A 26,024-nucleotide genomic window follows, 5' to 3' on the forward strand; every position below is an offset into this window, starting at 1 on the left:
CCTTCATGACTGACCAGCTAGACTTTTGTTCGCTTTCGCTTGGCTTATTTTGAAGAGGTCAGCCATGCTATTCATAGATGGTGGGAATTTGAGAAAAGATATTAAAGGAGTAGGGTCTTGCTGAGAAACAAGGCGGAGCCCACCCCGTGTGTTTTATTGTCGTTTTACGTTTTTATTAATTTGTTTATTATTTTTACATTTTAAAAATAATGATGTCATGATGTTTCAACTTGTGCATTTTTATGGGCGATACCTCTCTTAACTGCCCGTGAAATATCCATGCAACAAAAGAAGACATAACGAGGCTTGTGGGCAGAAGCAAGGCACTGTAGTTCGTTTCTTCAAAAATGTTACAGAGGTCCAAAGTGAGCATGCGATGGCCGAATCTCAAGGCTGCACTGCATCGTCTTTTGGTCAATATTTGTTTCCATCTCTAGCAACCAATGAGCACCCAATTTAAAACTTTTCCTTTTTCCTTGACAGTGTTTGCCAAACGTTTCCATGCCACAAACGGCTTGGTATGGATTATATATCTTGTTATCTTCACCCTGTCACTTTGTTAGGAAGTCGTATTCCCGCACTAGTCTAACTGTTACTGTCAGGAGTTCTCTGCTCTTGTCCCACTGTGCTTTCCCATTTTTACTGTCGACTGGATGAGGAAGATGCAAACCCAGTTTACTGAAATTAAAAAAGAAATAAATAAATAAAAAAGGTGTTTTAAAAGTAGCCACCAATGCAGTCGTACTTTGGGGGTGTCGTACTAGCCTCCTCTCCACTTAAAACTTCCCTAAAATGAATGTGTGGGAAGCTAGGCATAATCATTGTATGGTATGAGTAGTCCCTCACCAAACATGCACAAAGCCATGTGGCACAAATCTAAACAGTGCTTTGAGTCATAGTCTGCATGGTAGGGGTAACCAGGGAGAGAGGAACTGGTGCCCTCACTTTTTCATGCCCCCACCCCTCCCCTCCCCAATTGAGCCTGCCAAGAAGATTAGTTCAGTCATCGCAATTGGTTGAAAGCAAACCCAGTCATTAGTGAACAACAGGCTTTCCATTGAGGGAATGTGTAAAAAGAAAGACTGGCAAACAAAAAGATGGTGGAGGGCTCTTTGTCGCCTTCCCACCCCCTCCCTCTCCAACTGGAGGTTGGTTTGCTAACCTGGCCAATTTTGTGTGTACCCTGTTCCCCACTTCAGAACTCATTCACAGGTTAAGCAGACTGGAGTGCAAAGTGAATAGGAAGGTGGGGTATTATGTTGTAGTTAAACTCTTTATTTTCCTTTGTTTTATCACAAAAACAAAAAAGAAATTAATACTGACCTATCACAGACAGGTAACATTATTACTAGGCTAATATTAGTACAGTAGGTGTGGAGAGGGGGGGGGGGGGTCTTTTAAATCTGTGAAGTACGTCTGGCCTGCATCTCAATGGCTGGTGAAAAAAGAAAGATAAACGACAAACTTACTATTTAGGAGTTCTGCAGTCGAGAAATGTATCTGTAACATCCAAATTAACATCACTGTATTCTGTGTCAGGAAGTTTTATTTTTATCTGAAAAGGAGAAACTCTTGATAAGGTCAAGGATTGCGGCATGGTGTTACAGGAGGGTCCTGAAGTCAAAGGGGAGGGGGAACTTCTATCTGACAGAATAAATAAGTCATGCAGCTGGTTTTATGTCAGAATAAAATAATATTATTGGTAGCAACTCATTGCTACTGCTAAATAGTACTGTTCACTCTGAAAGGATGCTAATCCACATCTGCAACACTTCCTGCATTTCTGATGTTTCCTTTGTGTTGTTTTTCAGTGCTCAATTAATTTGTTAACTACATACGGGTAGGTTAGGAAATTTGTTCTAAATATTCTATTTCACTATTAAAAAGATATCTAAAATCTACTAGACTTTTTCATTCTTACCACTAAATCTTCACAGCTTGCAGTTGATGTATTTTTTCCAGTCATCTGTAGATACATGTCCTCAGATGTTACTGCTTGTTTGAACACCATCTCATATCTGATAAAAATGCAGAGCTCTGTAGATAAGTTAGTTACGTTACAAACCAATGTCATTGTAAATATGCAACATACATAGTGATTTAACAATCACATTGCTGTCACTATTTTGTCTGGGGTTCTCACATAATTTGAATAAAAATATTATTTTAGGACACCAGTAATTGTTAAACTGTAGATTAACTAAAATTGTGATTTACTCAGAATAAATAGAAAAATACTGAAGAAAAATGCACCAATGACACTAGACCGAATGGAACTACAAATTATACCACAAATTTTGCACTATTTTTATCAAAATATCTATATCAGTGATATGAAATTAACCCAGAACTGCTGTACCACAAACCCACATTGTAACAGATCGAATTTGGAATACAATAACTTAAGGACGGTGCCTACTAATACCGAAGTATTTTTGTGCGGCTTATGACTATGCGGGAAAAGCAGATCTCAGCAAGGCCTATTGGAATCCAAAAAGAAAATTGGGGGTAACCATGCATTTTTCAGAGATAATTAAGCAATAATACCTCTAAAAAACGTCAAAATATAAAGCAATGTATGGGATTTTTTCCCAAATTGAAGCTTAATTATCTCTGAAAAACGCATGGTTACCCCCAATTTTCTTTTGAGATACCAAAAGCATTTGGTAGGTTCTGTTTTCTCCGTATAGTTTTAAACTGCGCAAAAATATTCCTGTATTAGCAGGCAACACCCATGGGAAACCCGAGTATCTCGCGATGCGCAGAACGTATGCGCAGTAACAATAGTAGGCACCGTCCTTAAGAATAATTTATTATTAAAAAAATACAAAAACACAAAATAAATGACAGATTACAAACTTCTGCTGTGATATTCATACAACAACTTTATACCAAATACAGAAGTAAACAAACTTAAGTTTTGATGGAATGTTCTTTGATCAAAGTACCCAGTTTTTAAGTTTACTTACTCTGGGTGAGGTCTTGGGTCAAATTCATCCTCTCCATGACCCCCCTCAGGGATCTCTTCTTCAGTCCAAATATCACTGCTAGTCTCCTGCTTTGACTCAACTGAATCACCTATTGTAATAATTTTAGTCATCAAGAAGTTAAATTATTAAATATTATAAGTGCTATGCAAATGTTAGCAAAATAAAATTGGCCAGCTTTTGCTATATCAAGCAATCATGAATGTATAATACTAGCTAGTCATCAGCATTCAGGGTAACGCATAGGAGGTTTACCCTGATCCCTCCATACAAACCTGGGTGCATTCTGTGTACGTCCCAAGCTCAAGATATGCCGAGAGTTTCAAAGTTGTACACCAAGTGGCCACTGAAGCCCCTACACCAGGGAAATGTTATGCCAACCGCCATGCCAGCCTCATCCCCAGACTCAAAACAACAGTTCATTTGAATGGTAGAAGTTTTCAAAGGTCAAGGTAATTTTTCTTCACGCCAATGCTTGTAATGTAATTAATCTTACACCAGGCACTACTTACCCTTTAAGCCGTGACACCAAAGACCACAATCTTGTACCAGAAGGCTGGGCGATTTGGAAACCCATGCAAAGATTTTCAGTGTAACCTACATTAAAACCTACATGAAATGCACCTGTAGCATACAAATAAGCCCTTGGATAGAACAATTTTGGGGACTAGGGAAGAGAACTTCACAGAATTTTATTTGATAGGGTTGAGCCATGTGGTTTTCCAAATCTGGTTCTTGTTTTAAACCAAAATACATCATTTCTCTTGCCCGTTTTCAGATCTGGCCTCTAATGTCCATAAGCCATTTTCAGTCTGATTTAAGCTTAAATAAGTGAACACTAATAAATACCAAATAAATGATTGTGCCTTTAAATTAAAATCATACTGCTTCATAGACGAACTTGACTGTGAACGAAGGAATTGATCAGAATATAACATTCACAATTGTAAAGCAGAGAGAAACGTGGAGAACAAAAGTAAGCTAATAAACTTGAAAAACTACTAAGAAGGAAACGAAAATGTCGACAACAACATTTACTCACTGATACTTAATTTATTGATACCTAACTATGTTGCAATCTTTGCTGAAAAACATAAGTTAATGACACTGACTTCATTAAAAACCCAACTTGTTCTTCTAGTTGAGATCATAGAACAGCAAACTTGTTCTAAACTCACATTGTTTCTCAATCTTCTTCGGTGGCCCGATGCTTCCAGGAGTCGCAACTGCAATTTTTTTCGTCGTTGATTGCCCTTCATCCTACAAACAAGAAAAAACCAAACTCAAATTCTTTTCTGGTGGAATTTATTAGATGGAGGAGAGAAATTTCCCCTTACATCAGAGCTGTCGTCGTCCTCTTGTGGTGGTTTTAATAGTTCTGACAGTGCAGCAATTCTGTTCGGGTCGAACGCCATATTGTTTACCTTGGTAACCTGCCCTACTATCCCCTCCCTACTTGGTTCAAATATTTGACTCGATCCAAGCTCCATTTCACACGCGGTCACAGTACAGTGAAGGAGGCACAATAAGCGGTACTTTGATAAATGAAAATTTTGCAGTTATAATATTCTACAGAGAGAAATAAAATTTTGCAAAAAAAGGAACTCTGTATATAATACAAACGCAAGCACAAAAAAGTCACGTCAATTTGTAAAATATGTGATATATTTGGGGAAAATAATTATGCTCTTCCACAGCACGCTCTTGCAGAACCGTTCAGGCGAACCCCGTTTCTTAAGCGACCTGTTTGAGTAGCATCGCAAAGTGTTGATCCTGTGGCGGATATCAACAGTTAAGTGGCCGGACTCTCTGCGCCGATCCCATACAAACTTTTACCGAAATGGTATCCCTTCACACACAGAATAGAAAATATTGTATTCCTTTCTTGTATCTCAAAGATAAACCAAAGCCGCATTATTTACCCGCCGGTGACAAGCGTAATTTTGAAGTTTATACAATTTCTGGTCAGTTCACCCACCCCCCCCCCCCCCTCCACCGTCCCCCACCGCCTTTTTAAGATAAAAGAAATAAACACTACTTTTTAAATCAAACGCAATAACTTTCAATTTGTTCAACTGATGAAGGATTAAAAATTATCCGCAATATCTTGAGTTTAACATAAACAAACAATCATTGTCAAACCCTAAAGTTTTTTTGCAAGCTGTCTGTCATTTGTACTACAAAGCAGTGACCTAGCGTGACTCCAGATTATAGTTGTGGGGAAGTTAAATTTTGTATGTATTCAGCACTCTCCAAACTGGCTCAATCTTGCGAAACAACTTTATTTACACTCCCATCAATCAACCAAGCAAGTACAATGAGGCGACAACCAAATTGTTTTAAATAAATTTATTAAACGCGACTTTATTTCCTCATAAATTAATTAAAGGGAAACTTTAAATAAAACAGTTGTTTAATTGACAAATAAAATAAAAGAGAGTTCATTTGGTCTGATACAAGCATAGCTGGTACATGTGGAAAAAAACCTCATTGCAAGCTGAGAAATAACTCTGTTTAATATGCAGTAACATTCAGCAAGGCACTGATTCAAATTCAGGGTAATTATTTCCACTTCTAGTCGTAGATGCAAGCTCAACAGTGAGGTTATGTAAGCCTTTTAATTCCGTTGTCTTTATCCTGATGACGTAGAAGGCCATGTTACTTAGTAAACAGAGTAAATTTAGGTGAAGTACGTTATACGATGATTACCGCTGTCCGCAACAATCACGTGACCCCGGCGGTTGACAGCCACTGCATACGGGGTATCCAAACATCCGGGACCCGAACCCAAACTCCCAAACCTACCGATAGAATTTCCCTGCTGGTCAATCACTTGAATGCGGTGATTCAAGCTGTCAGCGACTAGAATATTACCCATTTTATCTACACAAAGTCCTCTCGGATTCATTAATTGATCTTTTCCAGCCCCGCTCCGACCGATAACAGTGAAAGATTTTTTATGTTCATGAAAGATTTTAAGTTGATGTCTCTCGCATTCGGAAATGATGATGTCATTATTTTTTGTGATGGCCACACCGCTGGGGTACTGTAGATACATTGGGCCACCAATAAAGCCTAAAAAATGACCGTCGATCCGGAATTTCTGAATTCTGTGATTTGACCGGTCAGCTGCTAAAATAACCCCATCACGGTCTACAGTCACGGCAGAGATTTCTGGTCGCGAATCCTTCTTACTATAGACAGGGAGAAAATTGTGTGACAATGCACCATCCGAACTGAAAACTTTAATTATCTGCGAGTCGGTTGCTATAATGTTTCCACGCTTATTTACTGCAATAGCCACGGGACCTGTGTTTCCGAATTCGATAGGTTCTCGCGTTAATTCGCCCAGAGAATCAAACACGAGGACACGGCAGTTGTTGTGGTCAGCGGCATAGATGAGTCCTTTGTGGCTCGCTACGCAGCATGGGAAGTCAAACTGGAGAGGTGCACTGCGCATGCCCTGTGAGCCAATGGAAAAGGAGTTTTCTTGGAGAATCTCTGTGTAGTTTAAAACCTGTGAATAGAAAATATCAGACATTGTCATTTTGTAGGCTGAAAAGCATGAGGGCTCTTTTGCAGCTGGAAATCAAATGGATCACAAAATTTTCGGAAATTTTGTCGTATCTCCAAAGGTACTCCTGAATGGTCTTTCAACGAAAATACTAATAGCTACTAATGGTCAGAGCAAGGACGAAAAATTAGTTTCGATTTTCATGGCGAGTTAGGAAGTTGATCACAAAATTGGGTGTGGTTGGTCAAGCGATCCAAAGATCAAGAATAATTTACAATGACTTATCTGGAGGTGTTTGTAGTTGAGTGTCGAAAGCAATTCACCTTTGCCTTATCACACTCTGTGATTGGCTAGCAAAATTCCCGCCACTCACCCACCCACCAAGTGTGCTTTGTTTACACGCATTTTCCACGGTTAAATGTATTTACATCGAATTCTGATTGGCGCACTGCGCTCTCTGCGTCTGTTGTGATGCCCAGACTGAATTAGTTCGTTTCTGATTGTTATGACACTCGGTTGAAAACCATACTATACAGCTTTTGGTTTCGTCTGCCTTAATTTTGTAGCTTCAAATTTACTACTTTAAACCACGCACCTCCTCTGTATTTGTTCTACTGACCAATAATTGCAATTGAATGGGAGCATAGTTATGATAGGAGAGGACGGGGAACTAGAGCTGTTTTAGATATGAATTGGCTGCAAGTTTCTTTGGTTAATACCACGAAAGGTGTTAGCCGTCGTGGACTGTAATGCTAACTAAGTTAGTTGTTTGCCTCACGATTGAGTCAGTTTGAAGTGGATCGCGACGTTTCTACCACTAAACTGCTGTCTTCATCTGGGCTCCGTTGTTCGAAGCCCGATTAAGCTAATCCTGGATTAACGTGAACCTCGATTCGAGTTTAATTACTTATCGGTAAAGATTCTTCTAAAATATTTTTGGCCCTCACTTTTGATTAAAATTTTTTATTACCTTTACCTTGAAATTGGGCTTTAAAACCACTTTTAAAGAGCGAAATGAAAACCTCGATTTACTTTTAATCGTAGATTAGCGTTAATCGTCTTTCGAACAACCCGGCCCAGGCGATTGTGTCTATTTGCTGTGTATTATCATCTGAAGAAACACCATAGCTGATGGTCATTAGCGCATTGTGATCCTTACTTTGGTCGTTATTCATTGGAGGATTTTGATCCTCGTTGCTCAAACTAGAATCTTTTCCCTCAGGGTCCGCTTTGTGTGAGTTAATCGTAAGACAAACGGTTTAACTCAACTATCAGTTTGTATGGTAATGACCAACGAGGCAGTTTTTATTTTTGAAAACATGTTTCGACAGCCCTTCTGTGATCTTCAGTTTAGTGCAAAGTTGAACTTATAATAAGAACAGTGTACGTACAAATGCTAATGAGAAAAGAAAAAACTGTAACAGAATAATTAAAGAATACGTGACAATGTGAGACAAGAAAGACAGTCAGTTTAAACTGCAACGGAATAATTAAAGAATACGTGAAAGGACGTGAAAGAAAGAGAGTTCTGATCTAAATTTAAATGGCGCAATTGTTGTTGCACTTTACAATTTAAACTGTTTTAAACATGTTTTTGAAAATAAAAACTGTTGTCGTTTTTCTTAAACTTAAGGCTCACCTTTGATTTAGTGTTCTCGTTGGTTTCTAACCTCCACAACGGAATCTTGAAAGCCTTATTAGTGATTCCATCTTTTCTTGTTCGATCAAGCTCGCTTTCTGTTTCGTCAACTTGCTGCTCAAGATCGAACAATTCGAGCTCGTTTTGCCGAATTTCCTGTTTCAATTTTCTAATATCGTCCATTGTCTCCAAAATAATTTGATCAACGCTTACAAGCTCTTTTGTCTTCAGAAACGCCGTCTCGTTACACTGTCGAACAGAGCTTCGTTTATCCAGTAACTGTTCTCGAATGTCGTCCACGGACTTCGTCATTTTCTTTAATGTTTCTTCTTTTTCGTCCCTTTGTTTTGTCAGCGTCTCGATGGTCTTGTTTGCCTTCTCATTTGAGTGCTTATTCAGAACACTTTCAAAAACACTTTGTCTCTTATCCAACTTTATATTTTTCTTGTCATTTCTTTCCTTCGTTCCTAACAAACTTTGTATTTCTTTGAGTTCTTTCTCCTGTGCTTCAAACATGGCGTCCTTCTCCTGAGCCCTTTCTTCAACTACACTTCTTTCTTGCTCTGCTACTTCTCGTTGTTCTGTGATGCTGTCGATCGCTTCTTGACCAACAATTATAATTTCCTTTTGAGTATCTAGTAACATCTGTTTCTCCTCTAAAGTTTTTTTTAAATCTTGTCCTCTCCCCGCGCAGTGGTTCAACTCTTCCAGCTGTCTTCCCATCAGCCTTTGTAAAGCGTTAATTCTGCGAGTCGTTGTGGCAGTGTTATGACCTTCAAACATTGGAGAAAGAAAAGAATCCATCAAAATTCGACTTCTATTTATTAGGTGGGTACTGTAAATGTCACTTATGACAAAACACCCCAGAAATGCGGGTCTCTAGCTCTCAGCTGGCGGCTTCTAGGCCTGAGAATGATGAGACTCAGACTTAAGAGCGCTTTAATGTCATAAAACCAAGCCGTAAACAGCGCAGCGCAATGAGCCAATAAGAACTCGAAGCAAATACGGGTAACTGGTGCCAGGCGCGGGAAAACGAGTGAGAGCAAGTCACAGTTAGTTTTGGTTTTGCTTCTCATTGGTTGAGAAAGTGGCGCAAGTTGTTAACCAATCACAGAGGGTAGTAAAAAAACCAAAGCAAACGCGAATTACTTTTGGCATTCAACTGAAAACCGTTGTAACACAACCTAGTGCCCAAGTATCCTTTTCTTGTCAAAATCGAGCGCGTAGTTAGTCGTATTGTACCCACTTTCCCTCCGTAGGTCATCAGTGACGTTATGAATCCACTGACTCCAATAAAAATAGAAGGAGAAGGGAGAAAAGCTTGGTAACAGGCGGTCAATATTGATCTTACACAACTGCATGAAATAGGTCTGCCTCAATACTACTTATTGACGTGAGCCAACCGAGTGGGTAAAGTAAAACGTCAAGGTATTGTGAGTGTTAAGTGTCTTGCCTTCTGTACAATAAAGCAAACACAAGGCAGAATTGAATTTGCGTTGCCAACTATATTGGGCCAAATACGAGCTAGGGATGTTTCACCTTTGCGAGAAACCCGATTGGGATCACCGCTGAAAAATGGCAAGGTTTTTTTTTTTTCAAATAGCATGCCAACCTAAAGAGACGGTGCTTTCTACGCTCCTTTCCGAAAGGGAGCGGAGGAGTATCTCTGGAGGTACTCCTAAACTTACGTATTTCATTTGAGTTCCAACGGAAATTTTCGGACTCTTCGTGCAAATGCAAACACCTTATAGATTTGTAATCAATATTGAAAATACATAGTAGTTTTTTTTTTCACATATTTCAGTTATTTCAGTTTGGCGTGGATAGAGAAACTACAATATCAGAACACTTTCATCAAACTCAAGTTCACTGTCACTGTACTGACAATAAGATCACTTTCCCTTAAAAGACTGCGCGTTGGTACGCCACTAATAACGCAAAACTGACTACCTATACTGACTGTTTTTGAAACGTCTGTACTGCATGGTACTGTGGCCTTTTAAACTATTTCAGCTCCATCCAAAAATGCCTTATTAAAAAAAACTAATAATAATCAACTTCCTGGCCATTTATTTCTTATAACATCATCCAAGGGCACAAGTTGGCGAAGCTAAGATCTATATTTTCCGTTATTCTTGGTTTGAGTCAGTCTTGGATTGAAAGAGAAACTACTTTTTATTCGTGTTTGCATGTGAATCAGTCCACACTTTAAACATGAACCTGTAAGGTCCGATAACAAATTAAACATCAAGTTGCTTATAGTATTAATTACCTTCTTTGGACTTGCTATTCATAACATGCATTGCTTGTTTGTACTCATCCAACAATTCCATCAGGGAAAACAGTTCACAATCTTGCAAAAGTTTGCGTAAGAAAGACAACTTTCTCTCGGTGACCAATCCACGGTCTTGAAGAACGTGAATTAAATCGAAGCCACCTTTAAGTTTGCTTAGATATTCTTTGTTGACATGGCCACGAAGTTGTACTTTAATCCTTCGGATGTTTTCACGACTGAGCTGACTTGAAATTGTCCCCAGCAAAATATTAAACGGTGAGATATGATTGTGTTCAGGCAAAGCATACGCCATTGTTGTAAAATTGGAAACGACTTAGTTCCCGTGCGATAAAATACGCGTATGTATACCTCTCGCAAAGGTAGTTGCTATGATTGTCGAATATGACCCGTTTATTTTGCTAGTCATTCAAAAGTTAATTAAATGCGTCTTTGTTAATGTTATATTAATTACTACAAAGTTAATCCGCCGCATTCAACAAGAAAACTTTATTGAACAAAGACTAGCGTAACAAAAGCATCCGCTGATAAATTGTGATTGGCCTGTTTCTGATAGGGAAGCATTTTTCATTAAATGTTTTAGTTATACAATTGCCTAAACTAATATACAACAAAGCTCAACTTAATCTTACGACTCTGTACCCGGAGGGAAATTGCAGAAATAAACATAAAGAAATAAAAAACTGAAAGAAAGCCTACATCTATATTGTATGGCCTAAAAGATAATTCGGAATCTTTGCTCCTATTCAATTTTAAGATGTACCTGTTTGCCAATAACACATTTGCGAATTGTTTGTTAGTTTAGTAAATAACGCGCTTTTTAATAAATAGTTATGGTTTTTAAGAAACTCTGAGTGATCTCAATTTTTTTCAAGTGACAAGTCAGCTAAAGTTCTCTTTGAAAACGTTTTAGAGGATTAGACGGCGTCACGCACTCGCCTTGAACTTCTGCCAGCAGTAAATATCGGCTAATTCTGAAAGTAATTGTAGGGAACGTGTAGATTGAGGCTTGGTGGTGGAATGGATGGAAAAGTCGTGTGGTAAACGGCTATATATTTAATTTGTGTAACACTAGTAACAGAGATAGATAGCGGCTGATCTAAGAACGGGCCATTCGGGTCTTGGATCTCAACCGTGATACCCTAAGTCTTTTACGACTCAAGAGCAACGGATCTCTTCAAAGCAGAAGTTAAGAGATACGTGTCGACTGTATACTAATGAATATCGTGTGAATACAACCAATACAGCTATTTCAATTAACGTTGTCGGATCAAAGTATAAAGCTTTAAGACAAGACCTCAAGATTCTGTGGATTTTTTATGAATAAGTTCATCAAAATCAGCTATGACGCGTTTGTCCAGTGAAGATATACGATGGCAAGCCATTTGGATGAAAGAAATGTTAGGTTATCAAATGGATGAGGTATCAGCCTCTTTGAAGATGCCTTTAAGCTTTAAGCTTTGATCCGACAATGTAAATAGCTGTATGGCGCAAGCTATTAATTAACTGAAAGATTGCATCACGTTCAAGCAAGAGAGGATGAAGTTTACGCAATGAATGAAGGCAATTATGAGGAGAAAAAAAAGAGATATTGGTCAAGAGAAGAGAAATGCATAGTAAAACAAAAGCTTTGACACCGTGAACAAATACGTGTATATGTTGAGTAAAACAAATTAGTCCAGGCATAAACGAATCAACGCATTGAACCAACGCAAGCATGCTCGCAAAACCATAGAGATATTAAAGCACCAAAAATAAGTAAAGAAAGTGCCGGCACGGGTACAAGCTGGGCTCCAGTTAGAGTTTGCGTCAGAGGAAAATATCCAAGGAACACAAGCACATGGGCTACAACAAAGTAAACTAGTAATCCTTGTGCTTTTGCTTGTCTTCTCATAAATGTGTTTAATTAGTGTTACCCAAGCGAGTGGCAGAATGAACCGACCAATTAAATTTATGGCATATATTATAATTTAAAGTAGTATTGACAATAAACAAAGAACGCCAACTTAACGACGTTCAGTTAATTATGGCTCAACATCGACACCCAGTCGTTACTTGCTACTATTACTTCAAAGCTTGGTCCCTAGAATGTTTACTTACTCCTTTCTTTGTACGACACTCGTACAACAACCAGCTCTTAACTTTCAAGTCCAGGCACTCATCGGAACTTTGATTACATTAACGCTTCTATCATTATTATTATTATTGTAATTACTTTTATTCCCTCTTTGCCCTAAATCAGTTAAATCTTTTGTATTATAAGATCCAACTGAACGAGTTCTTTGCCTATATTCGTTGGCATTAATGTCCTGTTTGCTTATCGCCATAACTGAAATCTCTGGCTCGTTATTTTCCGCAGACTCATAACCTGGTGTCCATGGTACCAATTCTAAGGGTTCTATACTTTTCAGAAATGTTTTCACAGCCTGCCGTTGAAGATAAAGCTCTCTTTCTCTCACTCGACGAAAATATTCTAGATCTATTTCTACATTAGTAGGCCTGCGCTGTTTTTGGCCGTTTTGCTTCTCACGGGCTTTGCTCTGTGTCAGGCTAAACTCTGGAACTTTATAATAAGATGTCCTGGCTGGCGCGCTGCGAGCGCGATTTAATCTTTGTGTTACAGTTTTCAACTGCCTTTCCCACATCTTATTTCTTTTCTCCAAGGCTGTCATAGGTCTTGGCGGTAGGTCTAGCGCCTCTTGATTAGTACATTCGTCACCGTACATCATATTGCTACTGAGGTAAGGTGGCTCGCATGATTTTGCTCTTCTGAATTTCGGCAGCGGAGGTTTTGGACTGGCACTTAAACAGCGTAGCTGTCTTAAAGACATTCTATCTTCATCGGGATTTTTACGCTGTGATTCCCGCAACTGTAGCATTCGCTTGTGACTACTATCCAAACTCTCCTTAACTTTGTCATGAGTCTTAGCGATGTCCACACTCGCGGAGAGTTTGCGTTGAAATCGGTGCACAACAACCCTCTGATCAGATGAAATCCTCGCAACTCTCTGCTGTTCCTGTTTACTTAAGCAGTCCAGTTCTTTCTTGAGTTGAATTTCTTCCTTCCAGTTGGCCGAGTGAACTTTCTGCGACTTTTCAGAGCTCCCTGGTCCTGATTTTTGCCTGTCGATATAACTTGCGAAGTGTGTCATTCTCTTGCAATCCGTCACAGTGATAAAACCCCAATAATAACGCTTGCTCTCAGCCAGTCATCCTTCACAACAACAGTATGTTTAGTGTATAGACATTCTTAAACTGTACTTCCATGGCTCGTAACGACAGAACAAAAGATTAAACCGTGATATTAGCATTACTTTGCTGGCTTAAGCCTATTGTCATCCATGTACAACTTTGAATGAACAATTCGCTGATTGTTGTGACGGCAATTCAACATAGTAACTAAGGTCTTGGACGCAAGAAATTTAATTCCAGCGGGGTGCTGTCTGATATTGTTTGTCATTCGGGTAAATAATCCCAGTCTTTGACTCAAACTAATTTGAATCCCAGCTTAACTTTTGGAGAAGTGAAATGCTTTATAATTACCGTTGACTTAGCGCGCTTTTCGTTGTCAAGTCATTTTAAAACAGCGAAAATGCTGGGCATTTATACCAGTAGATTTAAAAATGTACACCAGCGTTCGTTAAGCCCTCTGTCCACAACAAGCTGATAGTAATTGGACATTCAAGATTGCTCGCAGTGTTTACCTACTTTTTGTCATCATTGTCAAGATTGTGAAATACCGGTCACATAACAAAGCTTGACGGCAGAGCGGACATACTCATGTTGCCATTCCCGTGTAAACCGGTTATTTTTACTGCTCGAACAAACAAAAACAGAAAAAAAAATATTCTTTTAGAGTTTCAGTAATTGCAACTGATGTCTTAATAAACGTTTTTACTTTCAAAAACTTTCGTCGCAGACTTTTTTCAGCTTCTGATTTCTTAAAACTGTAAAACTTGCGTTTATCGTTTGTCCGCCTCTTCAGAATCAATATTTATTCTCCAAACTGAAATATAAACTGGCGGATTTTAGAGCTATGACATATTCTTTATTGCTCGATGAGCTGTACAGCATAGCAACGGTTGCCTAGCTAAAAAGGCCGGGTTACCATGACACTCGGTGACATTTGTCGACGGGCCTTGTTATCCTGGAAGACCTGGAATATTTGCATGGTTTTATCAACTGACTTGATAAGGGAATTTTGGCGATTTGCTATAGAGAAGGGCTAACGCTTGAAACATTAGCCCTCGAATCGCTAAGCTCCGAGGCTTAGGGGAATAAAATAAAAGAAATTATGGGGAGGTTCATATCAAAATAGCTAATTTCAATTCTTTTTTTCCCATAGACTCGAAGCCAAGTTAGAATTTTTATTATTTCGAAATTGAGTCTATCACCTTGTCAACTCTGTTGATAAAACCAAATATTAGTTTCCACTCCCCCATCGACGAATCGCCACGGTTCAAACTAACCCCTAATCTATGCACAGGAGCCTGGTACTCATTATCTTCGGCCAGTTTTCGAAATCCAGTGACACCAGAAAACTTCACAACACATATTAACCAAGTATCTTGTTAGACCGTTTCATAGCCTTTCAAAAAAAATTGTGAACTTCTCTCTCGACTCACAGAAAACCGTTGATACACTCTGTTTTTTTTTTTTTATAAGAACGTCTAATTTTGGAGCTGAGGCTGAACGTTCTTATATTTTTTTGCGATTTGAGGCTGAAAACGTTCTGAAGATGTTCTTAAATTACATGGTATACACTACATGTATTTCAGTATTTCGGACGTGACCAGGAAACCTATCAAAGTGGTTATGACAAACCGAGATGTGTGTCATCATTGCTAATGTTATACAAAACATGCCCTTAATAGGTATTTTGGTTAATTTACATTTGTTACCTTGATTTTATATACATATTAGCAAAATACTAAAAACGTTCTTAATCGGCTCAGCCTGAGGAATGTTCTTAATACGTTCTTAAAATTTTGGTTAATCTCAGCCTCAACGTTCTTATAAAAAAAGGTTCTTATAAAAAAAAACAGAGTGTAATAATGAAAAGAACAGTTTTAAAATCTTGTAACGCTGAATGTTATATCTATCCTAGATTGTACAAGAAAAGATCTTGGGTACCAGAGGTTTTTTCTCGCGCGTGGCGGGAACACTTTTTCGACCAAAGGCCGAAGCCGCGAGACAAACCTTTTCGCGCGGAACCGAAACAAAGACTTGGCCGAAACCAAAGACCGCGCAAAAAGTCGCTAGCATCCAGGGTAATAGCATCATTCCTTTAGCACATTTTACATTTTAAGTTCCTGGTGGCCTGGTCTTTGAGTGGAAGCCAGGCTAGAGCTTACTTTCCACGTGTTTTATTTTTTGTGTGATAATTGAATTTTTATTTACATGTGAAATGATAACTCCAGCATAACTCCAGCCTCGCTTCCACTCAAAGGCCAGATCACGAAGCACACAGTAAAATGAACTATTCAACGACAAGATTGTACAGTAGATACCCTGAGTTAACGAGTGTTTAACTTGGGATGGTTTGGAAAATTCATCAAACACATGACGAACTTTGCACACATTGTTCTCAAACAGCTGTGCATAATAACTGACTCGAGGCAACAGAATCAATGAAGCGACTAAGCGAGATAAAACTGACGTGTACAGTTTGTTTGTCTAATTCCCGGACGCCTATCGCATTTTTGCGGCACATTTCACCTTAACTGCACCTTTGAAATTTGTTGTCCACCATAAACAACGGTATGTACGGCGAATTCGGTTCGAGGAATCAAGGCAAACACGAAACATGATTTTCGGTAAAACACACAGTAGCTTTTAAAAATACTGTTTGAAAAAGTGCACTAATTATATTTTTTAAAGACGAAGTGATTTTCATGCTTACAGTACAGTATGACGGCTTCATTCCATACACGAAGTAAATGCTCTGAATTAAGGCAAGGATTCTGTCGCCGAAGTGTACTTTTGATATAAATTGGACAGGGATTTTAAACAGGTACTATGACGACGGCAAGAAAAACGCGAAAACGGTCACCTTACTTGAACTATTTTGCAATTGTTCCAAAACATTCAATTTAAACTTTGAATTTAGTTATTACACTTTTTGGTCTGGTTGAGTACCAAAATTTATAACACGTTTACAGTGCAATCGGTTTGCTCATCAATCCCTGTTAATCGCACTGTTTTGTGACGTACTCGTTGCCGTCACCGTAGAAGCCGCTTTAACTCCCTAAAGGTTTCCCGTGTTTCTCAAACCATTCAGAGTTCAGTCGTGGTAAGTCAAGAAACAATGCCGTAAAGTATTGACTAAAGCAGAACAAGAGGAGCTACTCCACCTGTTAACGGCAGAAAAGGGTCGCACGCTGATCCCTGGGATAGGGCATTAAACGTGCTGTCATTTCACGACAACTATCGGATCCCTTCACTGTTTCTTTCTTGTGTAAATTAAGGGTTTTTTTAATTGAGCCTCACTGAGGCTACAATATTTGAATTAAAAAGGTAAATCGATATGAATTATTAATAATGGTTGTTGTGAGCTAAAAATGAACAGTAACATAGCTATTCTTGGTGCTGCAGTGTGCTCGTCACTTGCTGTTGGTTACTTACTCGGTAAAATCCACGGGTCGCGAAGACTGTACGCAGAAGATTATATTCAAAGGTCCACTAGAGAATATAAACTGACCGAGGGCTTAAAGACATTTTTGCAATACGTGGCCAAACATTCATCGCCAGAGCATCACGCAGTGACTGAGCTGAGAACGGTAGGTGAAGAGTTTTTGTGTCTTACAGACTTGGATATTTCCTGACTGACTGGTGAAAATTGTCTTCAACAGCTACGTTTGATAAAGTTACGTCTAGAGGATCGTAGAATAATCGAAATTGACGAATTTTGTTTCTACTGAACACATGTTGTATTTACACCCCATTATACAAAATATGAATGAAATTGCATTTGCAGATATTACTATTCCTATTACTAAATATTAGCTTTAACGTCACATTTATTCAACGGGTGCCTGAGAGTTCCTAGCTCTGTCGTGCAGTCTCTCGCCTTCCAATCTTTAATTTTACTCTGATTATTTTAATTTTACTGTCATGCTCACGGCATAAATTATGTGGTTTTCACGCATTCTTAATCACAAAAATTGGAATATATACAGTCGACTCCCGATAACTCGAACCCTCGCTAACTCGAACCAAAATCGACTGATTTCCCCTGGCTTTCCGTCATACATTTACTGTACCCTCAGTAACTCGAACTTCCCGCTAGCTCGAAGTGATTTTCCTTTCCCTTGAGGTCATTTTCTATATAATGTTACCCTCGACAACTCACACCATGTTTGTCAAGGCGTGACAGGTCAAACAAACAGTACTGCAGTCCAAAACATTGAATTTATTTTAAAGCAGCCTATGTATTCTAAAGTCCCCAGTGCCTACGTACGTAGTCTTCTCCTGCTGCTTTGTTTTGTTTCACGTTATGCTACGTTCTGATTTATAATTTGGAAATGTTGTTTCATTTTCACTCGACTTCTCTATAATTAAATTTGATTCAAATGTGACTTCGTATGATAGAAATACTTGAACTAAACACCGTTTTTTCCTTATATCCGGTCATTTGCTCTCTACTCCCAATAACTCGAACCTTTTTCAATTTCCCTTGTAGGTTCGAGTTATCGGGAGTCGACTGTATATATAATTATCAGGGTGGGCTTTCATAATAGGTTACCTGTTACGCCTGTATTGATTTTGTAAAAAACCCATTGCATTGCCCAGAGAAGTTTATAACTAACAAGCTTCAAAAATGAGGGCTTTCAAAACACGAGAACACAGATGAACGATCCGATTGCTTTTATTACTTTCCGAGTGTTTGGAAGCCCAATAAAACACGAAGCACAAGTTTTGAGATTACTTATCTATAGCTAAAAAATAGAACCTGCGAAAAAAAAAACCATCATCGAATATAATGTGATTTTTGAAGTGAATCAGTTAATATGCAAACGGAGCATTTCGCTTTTACTTTCGCGTGGACGCAGGCTGCAGCCAATGAGTTTCTTTCTGCGCAGGCGTGGGAGCAGTATTGCGTAGCAAGGCAAATAAAGATCAATGGAAACATCCAATAAAAGGAGCTAAGAAGGCAATGAATCAGAACTGAAAGCAATTTATGCGTCAGTAGGACGATGGGAAACAAAGCACTCTATTAGGATTGCCTGATTTTTAATTCCTGTTTAGTGAATTGTGGGTCAGCAAATGGCAGCTGTCTGAGTTCCAATCCACATCCTGAAAAAAGGTTCACAAAAGCCAGGAACTAGCCCATGATCAGGAGCTTCTACCTCTCTTACTATAAGCCTTGGAGTCAAACCTTTCCAGAGTAGATTTCGGGAGAGGGTGACTCAATACAGATAGAGGCTCCTGAAAAAGCTCACCCCCCCACCCCTCCTTCCTCTTTTTTATCCTCTAACGTAGACACAAGGACTTAGGTTTCAACTGAATTTATCGTTACGATGTAAACTGTTACAGTAAATGTATAGTAAGTTTGAATATTGTATGGCTTTTAGGTCATTTCTGAGAAACTGAATGAGTTCTCAATAAAAGCAACAGAGGCAGGCCAAACTAGCTTTATCACTCAACTGGCAAAAGCTATTGGAGCAAAAAAGGTGCTTGAAGTCGGTAGGTACAGCTATATTTCAGAACAAAATTTCATTTTATGCCACGTACAAAACTGAAGAACCGTGGTGTGTGTGCTTCGATCCTTTCCCCTGCTACGATAATAGGCTGGAATGTCAGCCTAAGACATGCATCGCTGTCCCAAGATTTACAAGTATTAAAAATCCTGAACCTTCATGGGTTATCATACGGAGAATTTTTATTACGAAACGCGAAACAAGGCACGTTCAGAAAAATTGGCGGGCTAAGGAATACATCACGCATGACAAATTATGCGGACGTACTTGCAATTTTGTCATCAGTTTTTGAATTTGTTCAAGAAGGAAACCGTTATGTCTACAAACTTCTTGAATTTGTGCCCTAGAGCTCACAGAGCTTTTTGTTTGGCTAACTCATGTTTCATATCGTTAATACATCTGAACAAAAGAATTTGAGCTAATATTGATAAGTTGATATTAGAGTGTTTATGTCAATGTATGCTAAATATAGGAGATTTAAAAATTGTCAATTGTACAGAAATTGTTATCCATCGTCGACAAATGCTTCCCCAAGAACCACCCATTAAACAAGATCTTCAACAGACACACTAAAACTCATCTGCTCATGCATGCCAAACATGAAAACCATCATCGCATCACATAACAAACAGGTACTCTAAAATGTAGCAACGACCCCAAACTAAAATCACGACCCGAGCTGCAACTGCAGGAAGAAAGCAGAATGCTCACTTGATGGTAAATGCTTCCAAGCAAACGTGGTCTGCCAAACGACGGTAACAACAACAGAATCGTCCGTGGGACTGGCATCAAACTTTAAAGAACGATACCGAAACCGCAACACATTCTTCCGAAACGCCAACAGACAAAATGCAACGGAAATATCTAAACATATATGGGCCCTGAAGGACGCAAACAAAACATTTCGCATTAAATGGAAAATACTCAAAAAGTGCAAACCCTATAATGACACTAACAAGAAATGTAACCTATGTCTTCACGAAAAGTTTATTTTAATCTGTAGAAAAGATCTTTGTATAATGTATAATGCCCCCACAGAAATAGATATGTACTCAAAACCTCTCAAATAACGTAAAGTAACCGTTTGTATCATGGCACGTGAATTGTATCACGCCACGTGCATTAGTGTTTTATCGCCCAGCAAACGCTTGTTTTAAATCACAAGTTCGAATGATTTCACAAATCCATGCCCTCATATAAATAAATATGTGCCAAAAACCTCTTGTATAACGTAACGTAACCGTTTGTATCATGGCACGTGAACTCTATCACGGCACGTGGAATTGTATTTTCTGATCGCCTAGCAGCTGCTTGTTTTAAATCGCCAGTTTTTGATTACTTTATATAGCCATCTTTTGAATCTTAACCGGTCATTCGTTGAAGTTGCCTGATGAGTGTGGTCAGCTCCTGAACATACGAAACAGAGCTGTAGCAATAAAACGATGAATAATTCTGAAGCCTGAACTATTTTTTCCTGAGTGCATATCTCTATATCTATCGACTTTGGGGAGTTAGCGATGCTGGAAGTTATCACTGCTAAACTGAGATCGTAGGCTTACGCACCACGCAGTCAAAAATGGCCCGAGTATAAGCTGAAAACAGCTCCTTGTTAGCTATTAATATAAGTGTTTCACCAGCCTCGTTTACAGGCCTCAAGGATCTTATCGAAGTAACCGAGCTTGTTTATGTGTGCTTGAGGCGATAGCGTTTTTCCGATGAGCTCTGCATGTGACGTCACATTTGGCCGCGCGCAAAGGAGGACTGGGGAAGAGGCTGGTTTTTCACATGGCCGTCACACACTAAACATAACGTCTTTTTTATTTAGTAACTATTTCGTTGATAAATTAACTGATAATCATTGCCGTTTTCAACAGGAACATTCGCTGGTACAACGGCACTTAGCATCGCACTTGTTGTGCCTGAGGACGGACAAGTGGTGACGATAGACTTCAAAGATGACTGGGTAGCCACAGGCCGCCCAATATGGAAAAAGGTAAGATCTCGCTTTGTATTGTTTGTCCTAAAACCATAGCAAATAGATGGGATTAGTACTCCCAGTATAGATACAGCGTTAGTAGTTTGATCAAGTGGTAAATTCGCCCTCAAATAAACCTTTGCTCTTTCTTTACCAGGCTGGTGTTAGTCACAAGATCAGGTCTATAGTGAAGGATGCTGCTCAGGCTCTTGGTAAGCTATAAATGGACAGTACAGTGGAATGACTAATAACAAAAAACTTTCTCTTCCCGTACCTTACAACCTTTTTGACTGAATACCGCGAGGTTCAATGCTTCACCTCCCAGAACACGTTCGTCAAAACATAACTACTTGGCGTGAATCGACATAGCCAACGTGGCACCTGCTGAAAGCGAGGAGAGAAGAGAAATTCGCTTGACGCTCTCCGCCATGTTGCACGCTGTCAGAATTCCCTTCACAATTACTGGCGGATCGCCCTCCACGCAGGCAGAGCAAGACGGGACACCTTTCTTCAAAGAAACTGATGTCCATTTACGAACTCATTGTAACAATATCGTTTTGCTGCTTTGCTTTTCAGATGAACTGATCGCTAATGGTGAGGCAGGCACTTTTGACATGGTTTACATTGATGCAGAGAAGTGGAACTATACCGTCTATTATGACAAATGCGTGGAACTTGTTCGAAAAGGAGGACTTATTTTGCTCGATGATGTAAGCATTGTGTGTGTGAAAATGTTAGTGTTATGTCGCTTCTTAAGCCTAACTTAGAAAAGTTGCTAAGGGAGTAAAAAATATTCCATTTAGGAAAAAATTACCCACAAATGTACGTTCTTTGACCGTAATGACATGTATGGTTTTTCGAAAAGGTCCGTTCGCCCATGTGAATACTTTAGGTCAAGCAACACAACGCAGATAATCACCTGCAAAACTCGTTCCCAAACCTTGTATTTCGTTTGCTTACGCTCGCCTTCATCCTAACTTTTGATGTTGTTCTTGCCCTGGCTTTGCACCTGTAAATATGAATTCAGTGCTTTAAATATACTGATAATACTATATCCCTGTTTTGTTCCCCAGATGCTGTGGGAAGGCTATGTATGCGACCCCAAGATAAACAAAGATGGCAAAACGTGGGAAGTTGAACCACTTGACTACCAGAGAGATGCCATTAAGCTGTTCAATTGCAAGCACAATCTGTATGCAACAGCCAAACGAATTGCCGTCCATATTCATGCTTTGAATAAGAAGATCGCCAAAGATCCACGGGTGCTTGTAAACATCCTTCCAATTGGGTCAGGCCTTACAATAGCCACCAAATTGTGACCGAATTCGTAAAAGCAAAAGTGTCATTCATTCAATAAACCAATTCAAAATAGCCGACTCGCCTTTGTGAAAATTTCACAAGTACTTCGCTAGTTCACTTGTACAATCCGAGACCACTCTCTGGAGCAATGATGATGATGTTGATAATAATAATAATAATAATAATAATAATAATAATAATAATAATGATAATAATAATAAAAATAATAATATTTTCTTACAATAAAAAATTTCTGTAATGGATTCTTTATTAAATTAAGGAATTCAATCGAGCAAACTTTGTTTGGATGTTTATGGTCTTTTCAAGAAGTGTTGCGAATTATAAATAAAAAATTCAAACTTTGCCAAATATTCTCGAAGAATAATAATAATCAATAATAATAATAATAATAATAATAATAATAATAATAATAATAACAATAATAATAATAATAATAAAAAATAAAAAATAAAAACTTAACATATTTCAAGCAAATTGCTATTCACAAGTTAAAAGTAGAAAAAGAACTATTAAAAACTATTTACATTAATAATAATAATAATAATAATAATAAAATCTTTATTACAAAACCTCAATTAAAATCCTATTTACAATCAACTTGATGTTACAAAAAATCCAATCAATTCATCGAAACTACTATTCATTTACAAATTCTAAAAAAGAAGTAACTTAACCTAACATAAAAAAGAGGAAATAGATATAATTAATAATAGTATAATAATAGTATAAAATAATAATAATAGTATAATAGTAATAATAGTATAATAATAGTATATAATAATAATAATAATAATAATAATAATATTAATAATAATAATAATAATAATAATAATAATAATAATTTTTTTAGAATGATTAAACTGTATTGAAACGAGCAAAATCGATATTTACAAGTTAAAAGTAGAAAAAAGAACTATTACAGTAAAAGCCTATTTACAATTCATGCATCATCACTAAAAATATATTTGGAAGTTAATAATAATAATAATAATAATAATAATAATAATAATAACAATAATGATGATGATGATGATGATGATGATGATGATGATGATGATGATGATGATGATGATGATGATGATGATGATGATGATGATAATAATAATAATAATAATAATAATGATGGAATTTCAGTGGATTTCATAGAGTGGCTTTTCCCTCCACTGTTTCAAGGACGAATTAGAATTTGGAAATGTTGGTTTTTGTGGAAGGAGGAAAACCGGAGAACCCGGAGAAAAACCCTCAGAGCAGGGACGAGAACCAACAACAAACTCAACCCACATATGACGCCGTGTCCGGGAATCGAACACGGGCACGATGGTCACCAGTGAGAGGCGAGTGCTGTCACCATTGCGCCATCCTTGCTCCCACTCTCTGAAGCAGGGAGATGAGCAGCTTTTATCATCGAGGTGCTGTCACTTTGGAACGGTCTCCCCTCTAAAACCAAATTACAAGCGTGTTTTTATGCAAACAATAACATCGCAAATTGTTTTATTTCTAGAAGCATATATATTTATTTCAATGAAACTTTTCACTGAAGAAAATTTTATCGATTATTCTCTTTTGGTAATTCATATTAGCGTTTGCGAAAGCGACGTGTAAACATAGACATTTTGCATATTAAAGGCACTTGAAATTTTGATACTTATTGGGCGGTCTATTTTAGCAATTGAATAAGTACGAATAATTAGTATAACAATTTGAGAACTGAAGTCATTCTAAATTTTGTTGAATAGTTTGTTATTTCCAGATTGGTCATTGTTACTTCTTGTGATGCAAAGAATCAAATCTAGTTCACATAGTGGTTTTGCAAGTCACAGTTGTTGTGTTTTCTTTTTAAAATTCAGGACAGTTGCCAAATGAAGTTCCCCGAGTACAAGCTGTTTTCCAAGCATTTCCATCACAGCAGCAGTAGCCACATGCACCTTACTGGGTGCCTATTTTAAAATTATTTTCATTGATTTTAATAGAAACATTTTATACAAGATTTTGTAGAACATTAGACAGTCTTATCGTTTTTAAGGCCTTCTTTCTTCTGCTTTGTATTTTTTTAACCAGCAATTCTAGGCGTTATCTACATCCTCGTCCCTTCCCTCTCGAACTCATCAAATCTAATCGTGACAGTGTACGCAAAGCTAGAGAGGCATACCTGATCGACAGAGGTCAAACTATTGAACCCTTAGGTCTTAATAGGAGAGATGAGACATGACCATTTTTCCCGTCTTTCATCTTCCTAAGTTACGTAATTAACTCATTGTTACGTATTTGTTTTCGTCCACCACGTTGTAACGTGAGCTTATACCTATTTACCAGTTGTATTTTCAAATTTCAAATTGTAACGTCTTTGTTTATGTAACTTTAGCCTTTTTTCAGGTATCTATTGTAACTGTTTAAAATTGTAACGTATCTTGCCACAGGGTCAGTCTCAAACATACCCTGAAGAAGAAAGGCCGTGCCTTTCGAAATATTCCTTTTCTACTAATGACGATCTGGAACTAACCAACAGCATCGCTAAAATTGAGAAATGTTTATCTGACCTTGATCAGTGGATGTCCTTAAACAAGCTGAAACTAAACAAAGACAAAACCGAACTTCTCTACCTCTATTCAAAGTATTGCCCTCAACAGTCTCTACCTCCACTTCGTTTTGGATCTGATACAATTCAGCCGTCTCTATGTTCCAGAAACATTGGTGTCGTTTTTGATAGTACTATGTCGATGCTCCCTCATGTTAATTCTGTTTGTAAATCTGCCTTCTATCATCTTCGAAACATCTCTCGTATAAGAAAATTGCTATCCACTACAATCACTGAGACTCTAGTCAACGCTTTTATAACCTCCAAGTTGGATCACTGTAACTCTCTCTTATACAATGTTCCGAAATATGTCATTAAAAAGCTTCAGTCATTACAGAATGCCGCGGCTCGACTGATCACAGGCTCTCGCAAGTATGACCACATAACCCCTATTTTATTTGAACTCCACTGGCTTCCAGTTTCCGAGCGAATCAAATTCAAAATAATTCTGCTCACCCACAAAGCTCTTCACCAACAGTCCCCCATCTACATACAAGACCTGATACGCCGCTATACAACTTCAAGAACGCTCCGATCGTCGTCTGACGCATTTCGCCTATGTCATATCAACCATAATCTAAAGTCGTATGGCTCCAGAGCTTTCGCTGTTTCGGCCCCAGAACTCTGGAACAAACTACCTATCGACATCCGTAATTGCGACAATTTAAATGTTTTTAAACGTAAACTTAAGACTCATCTTTTTTCGAATTATTTTAAACAAATATGATTTTTACTTTGTAAAGCGCTTAGAACAGAACTGGATAAGCGCTATATAAGTAGTTATTATTATTATTATTATTATTATACTTCCCTGACCGTGAAATCAGCCTTGCTCTTTTTTAAGATGATTTGCTTTACATTTATATTTTGGCTGATTAGATCTTTTACAGATCCTGCGTATACCTGCAGCATTTTCGTTGTGCGGTTCAAGAACCTTGCTTATTGTTTACTTTTATGTTTTGGACCGTAGATCTTTTTAGATCCGATATGCCGTACTTTTTAACATGGTTTGGTCATGTACC

At 38.1% G+C, this 26,024-nt stretch overlaps 4 protein-coding genes across 4 annotated transcripts; 1 reads left to right on the forward strand and 3 right to left on the reverse strand.

The window, feature by feature from the left end:
* Positions 1-151: 151 nt before the first annotated feature.
* Positions 152-4,417, reverse strand: LOC146463352 (dynein axonemal assembly factor 6-like). The gene is made up of 6 exons (XM_085084594.1): positions 4,325-4,417; positions 4,166-4,247; positions 2,970-3,078; positions 1,922-2,018; positions 1,470-1,555; positions 152-678 (listed from the first exon to the last, which is right to left on the reverse strand). The coding sequence occupies exons 1-6, from the start codon at positions 4,400-4,402 to the stop codon at positions 552-554; spliced, it is 579 nt and encodes a 192-aa protein (XP_084940720.1). The 5' UTR covers positions 4,403-4,417; the 3' UTR covers positions 152-551.
* Positions 4,418-5,446: 1,029 nt separating this feature from the next.
* Positions 5,447-10,728, reverse strand: LOC146463353 (uncharacterized). Its single transcript, XM_085084633.1, has 3 exons — positions 10,413-10,728; positions 8,141-8,913; positions 5,447-6,504 (listed from the first exon to the last, which is right to left on the reverse strand). Exons 1-3 carry the CDS (start codon positions 10,726-10,728, stop codon positions 5,668-5,670), a joined length of 1,926 nt encoding a protein of 641 aa, XP_084940759.1. The 3' UTR covers positions 5,447-5,667.
* Positions 10,729-12,372: 1,644 nt separating this feature from the next.
* On the reverse strand, positions 12,373-14,073 carry LOC146463354 (uncharacterized). Its single transcript, XM_085084587.1, has one exon. The coding sequence runs from the start codon at positions 13,583-13,585 to the stop codon at positions 12,578-12,580; it is 1,008 nt and encodes a 335-aa protein (XP_084940713.1). The 5' UTR covers positions 13,586-14,073; the 3' UTR covers positions 12,373-12,577.
* Positions 14,074-16,909: 2,836 nt separating this feature from the next.
* On the forward strand, positions 16,910-22,478 carry LOC146463355 (putative caffeoyl-CoA O-methyltransferase 1). Its single transcript, XM_085084549.1, has 6 exons — positions 16,910-17,212; positions 19,007-19,118; positions 21,007-21,125; positions 21,265-21,319; positions 21,684-21,817; positions 22,181-22,478. The coding sequence occupies exons 1-6, from the start codon at positions 16,994-16,996 to the stop codon at positions 22,424-22,426; spliced, it is 885 nt and encodes a 294-aa protein (XP_084940675.1). The 5' UTR covers positions 16,910-16,993; the 3' UTR covers positions 22,427-22,478.
* The last annotated feature ends 3,546 nt before the right edge of the window (positions 22,479-26,024 follow it).

The sequence above is a fragment of the Pavona decussata genome, unplaced genomic scaffold (genome assembly GCF_977016875.1).
Source record: "Pavona decussata unplaced genomic scaffold, jaPavDecu1.1 SCAFFOLD_179, whole genome shotgun sequence".
Classification (NCBI taxonomy): domain Eukaryota; kingdom Metazoa; phylum Cnidaria; class Anthozoa; order Scleractinia; family Agariciidae; genus Pavona; species Pavona decussata.

Excerpts from the sequence above, each read along its gene's own strand:
- LOC146463352 (XM_085084594.1), bottom strand. The coding sequence starts at position 4,402 with ATGGCGTTCGACCCGAACAGAATTGCTGCACTGTCAGAACTATTAAAA. Across the intron at positions 1,556-1,921 it reads CAAGCTGTGAAGATTTAGTG|ATAAAAATAAAACTTCCTGA; the intron begins GTAAGAATGAAA and ends TCTCCTTTTCAG. Across the intron at positions 679-1,469 it reads GACTGCAGAACTCCTAAATA|TAAACTGGGTTTGCATCTTC; the intron begins GTAAGTTTGTCG and ends TTTTAATTTCAG.
- LOC146463353 (XM_085084633.1), bottom strand. The coding sequence starts at position 10,728 with ATGGCGTATGCTTTGCCTGAACACAATCATATCTCACCGTTTAATATT. Across the intron at positions 8,914-10,412 it reads GAATAGCAAGTCCAAAGAAG|GTCATAACACTGCCACAACG; the intron begins GTAATTAATACT and ends CAATGTTTGAAG. Across the intron at positions 6,505-8,140 it reads ACGAGAACACTAAATCAAAG|GTTTTAAACTACACAGAGAT; the intron begins GTGAGCCTTAAG and ends TTCTATTCACAG.
- LOC146463354 (XM_085084587.1), bottom strand. The coding sequence starts at position 13,585 with ATGACACACTTCGCAAGTTATATCGACAGGCAAAAATCAGGACCAGGG.
- LOC146463355 (XM_085084549.1), top strand. The coding sequence starts at position 16,994 with ATGAACAGTAACATAGCTATTCTTGGTGCTGCAGTGTGCTCGTCACTT. Across the intron at positions 19,119-21,006 it reads AAAAAAGGTGCTTGAAGTCG|GAACATTCGCTGGTACAACG; the intron begins GTAGGTACAGCT and ends CGTTTTCAACAG. Across the intron at positions 21,320-21,683 it reads GGATGCTGCTCAGGCTCTTG|ATGAACTGATCGCTAATGGT; the intron begins GTAAGCTATAAA and ends TTTGCTTTTCAG.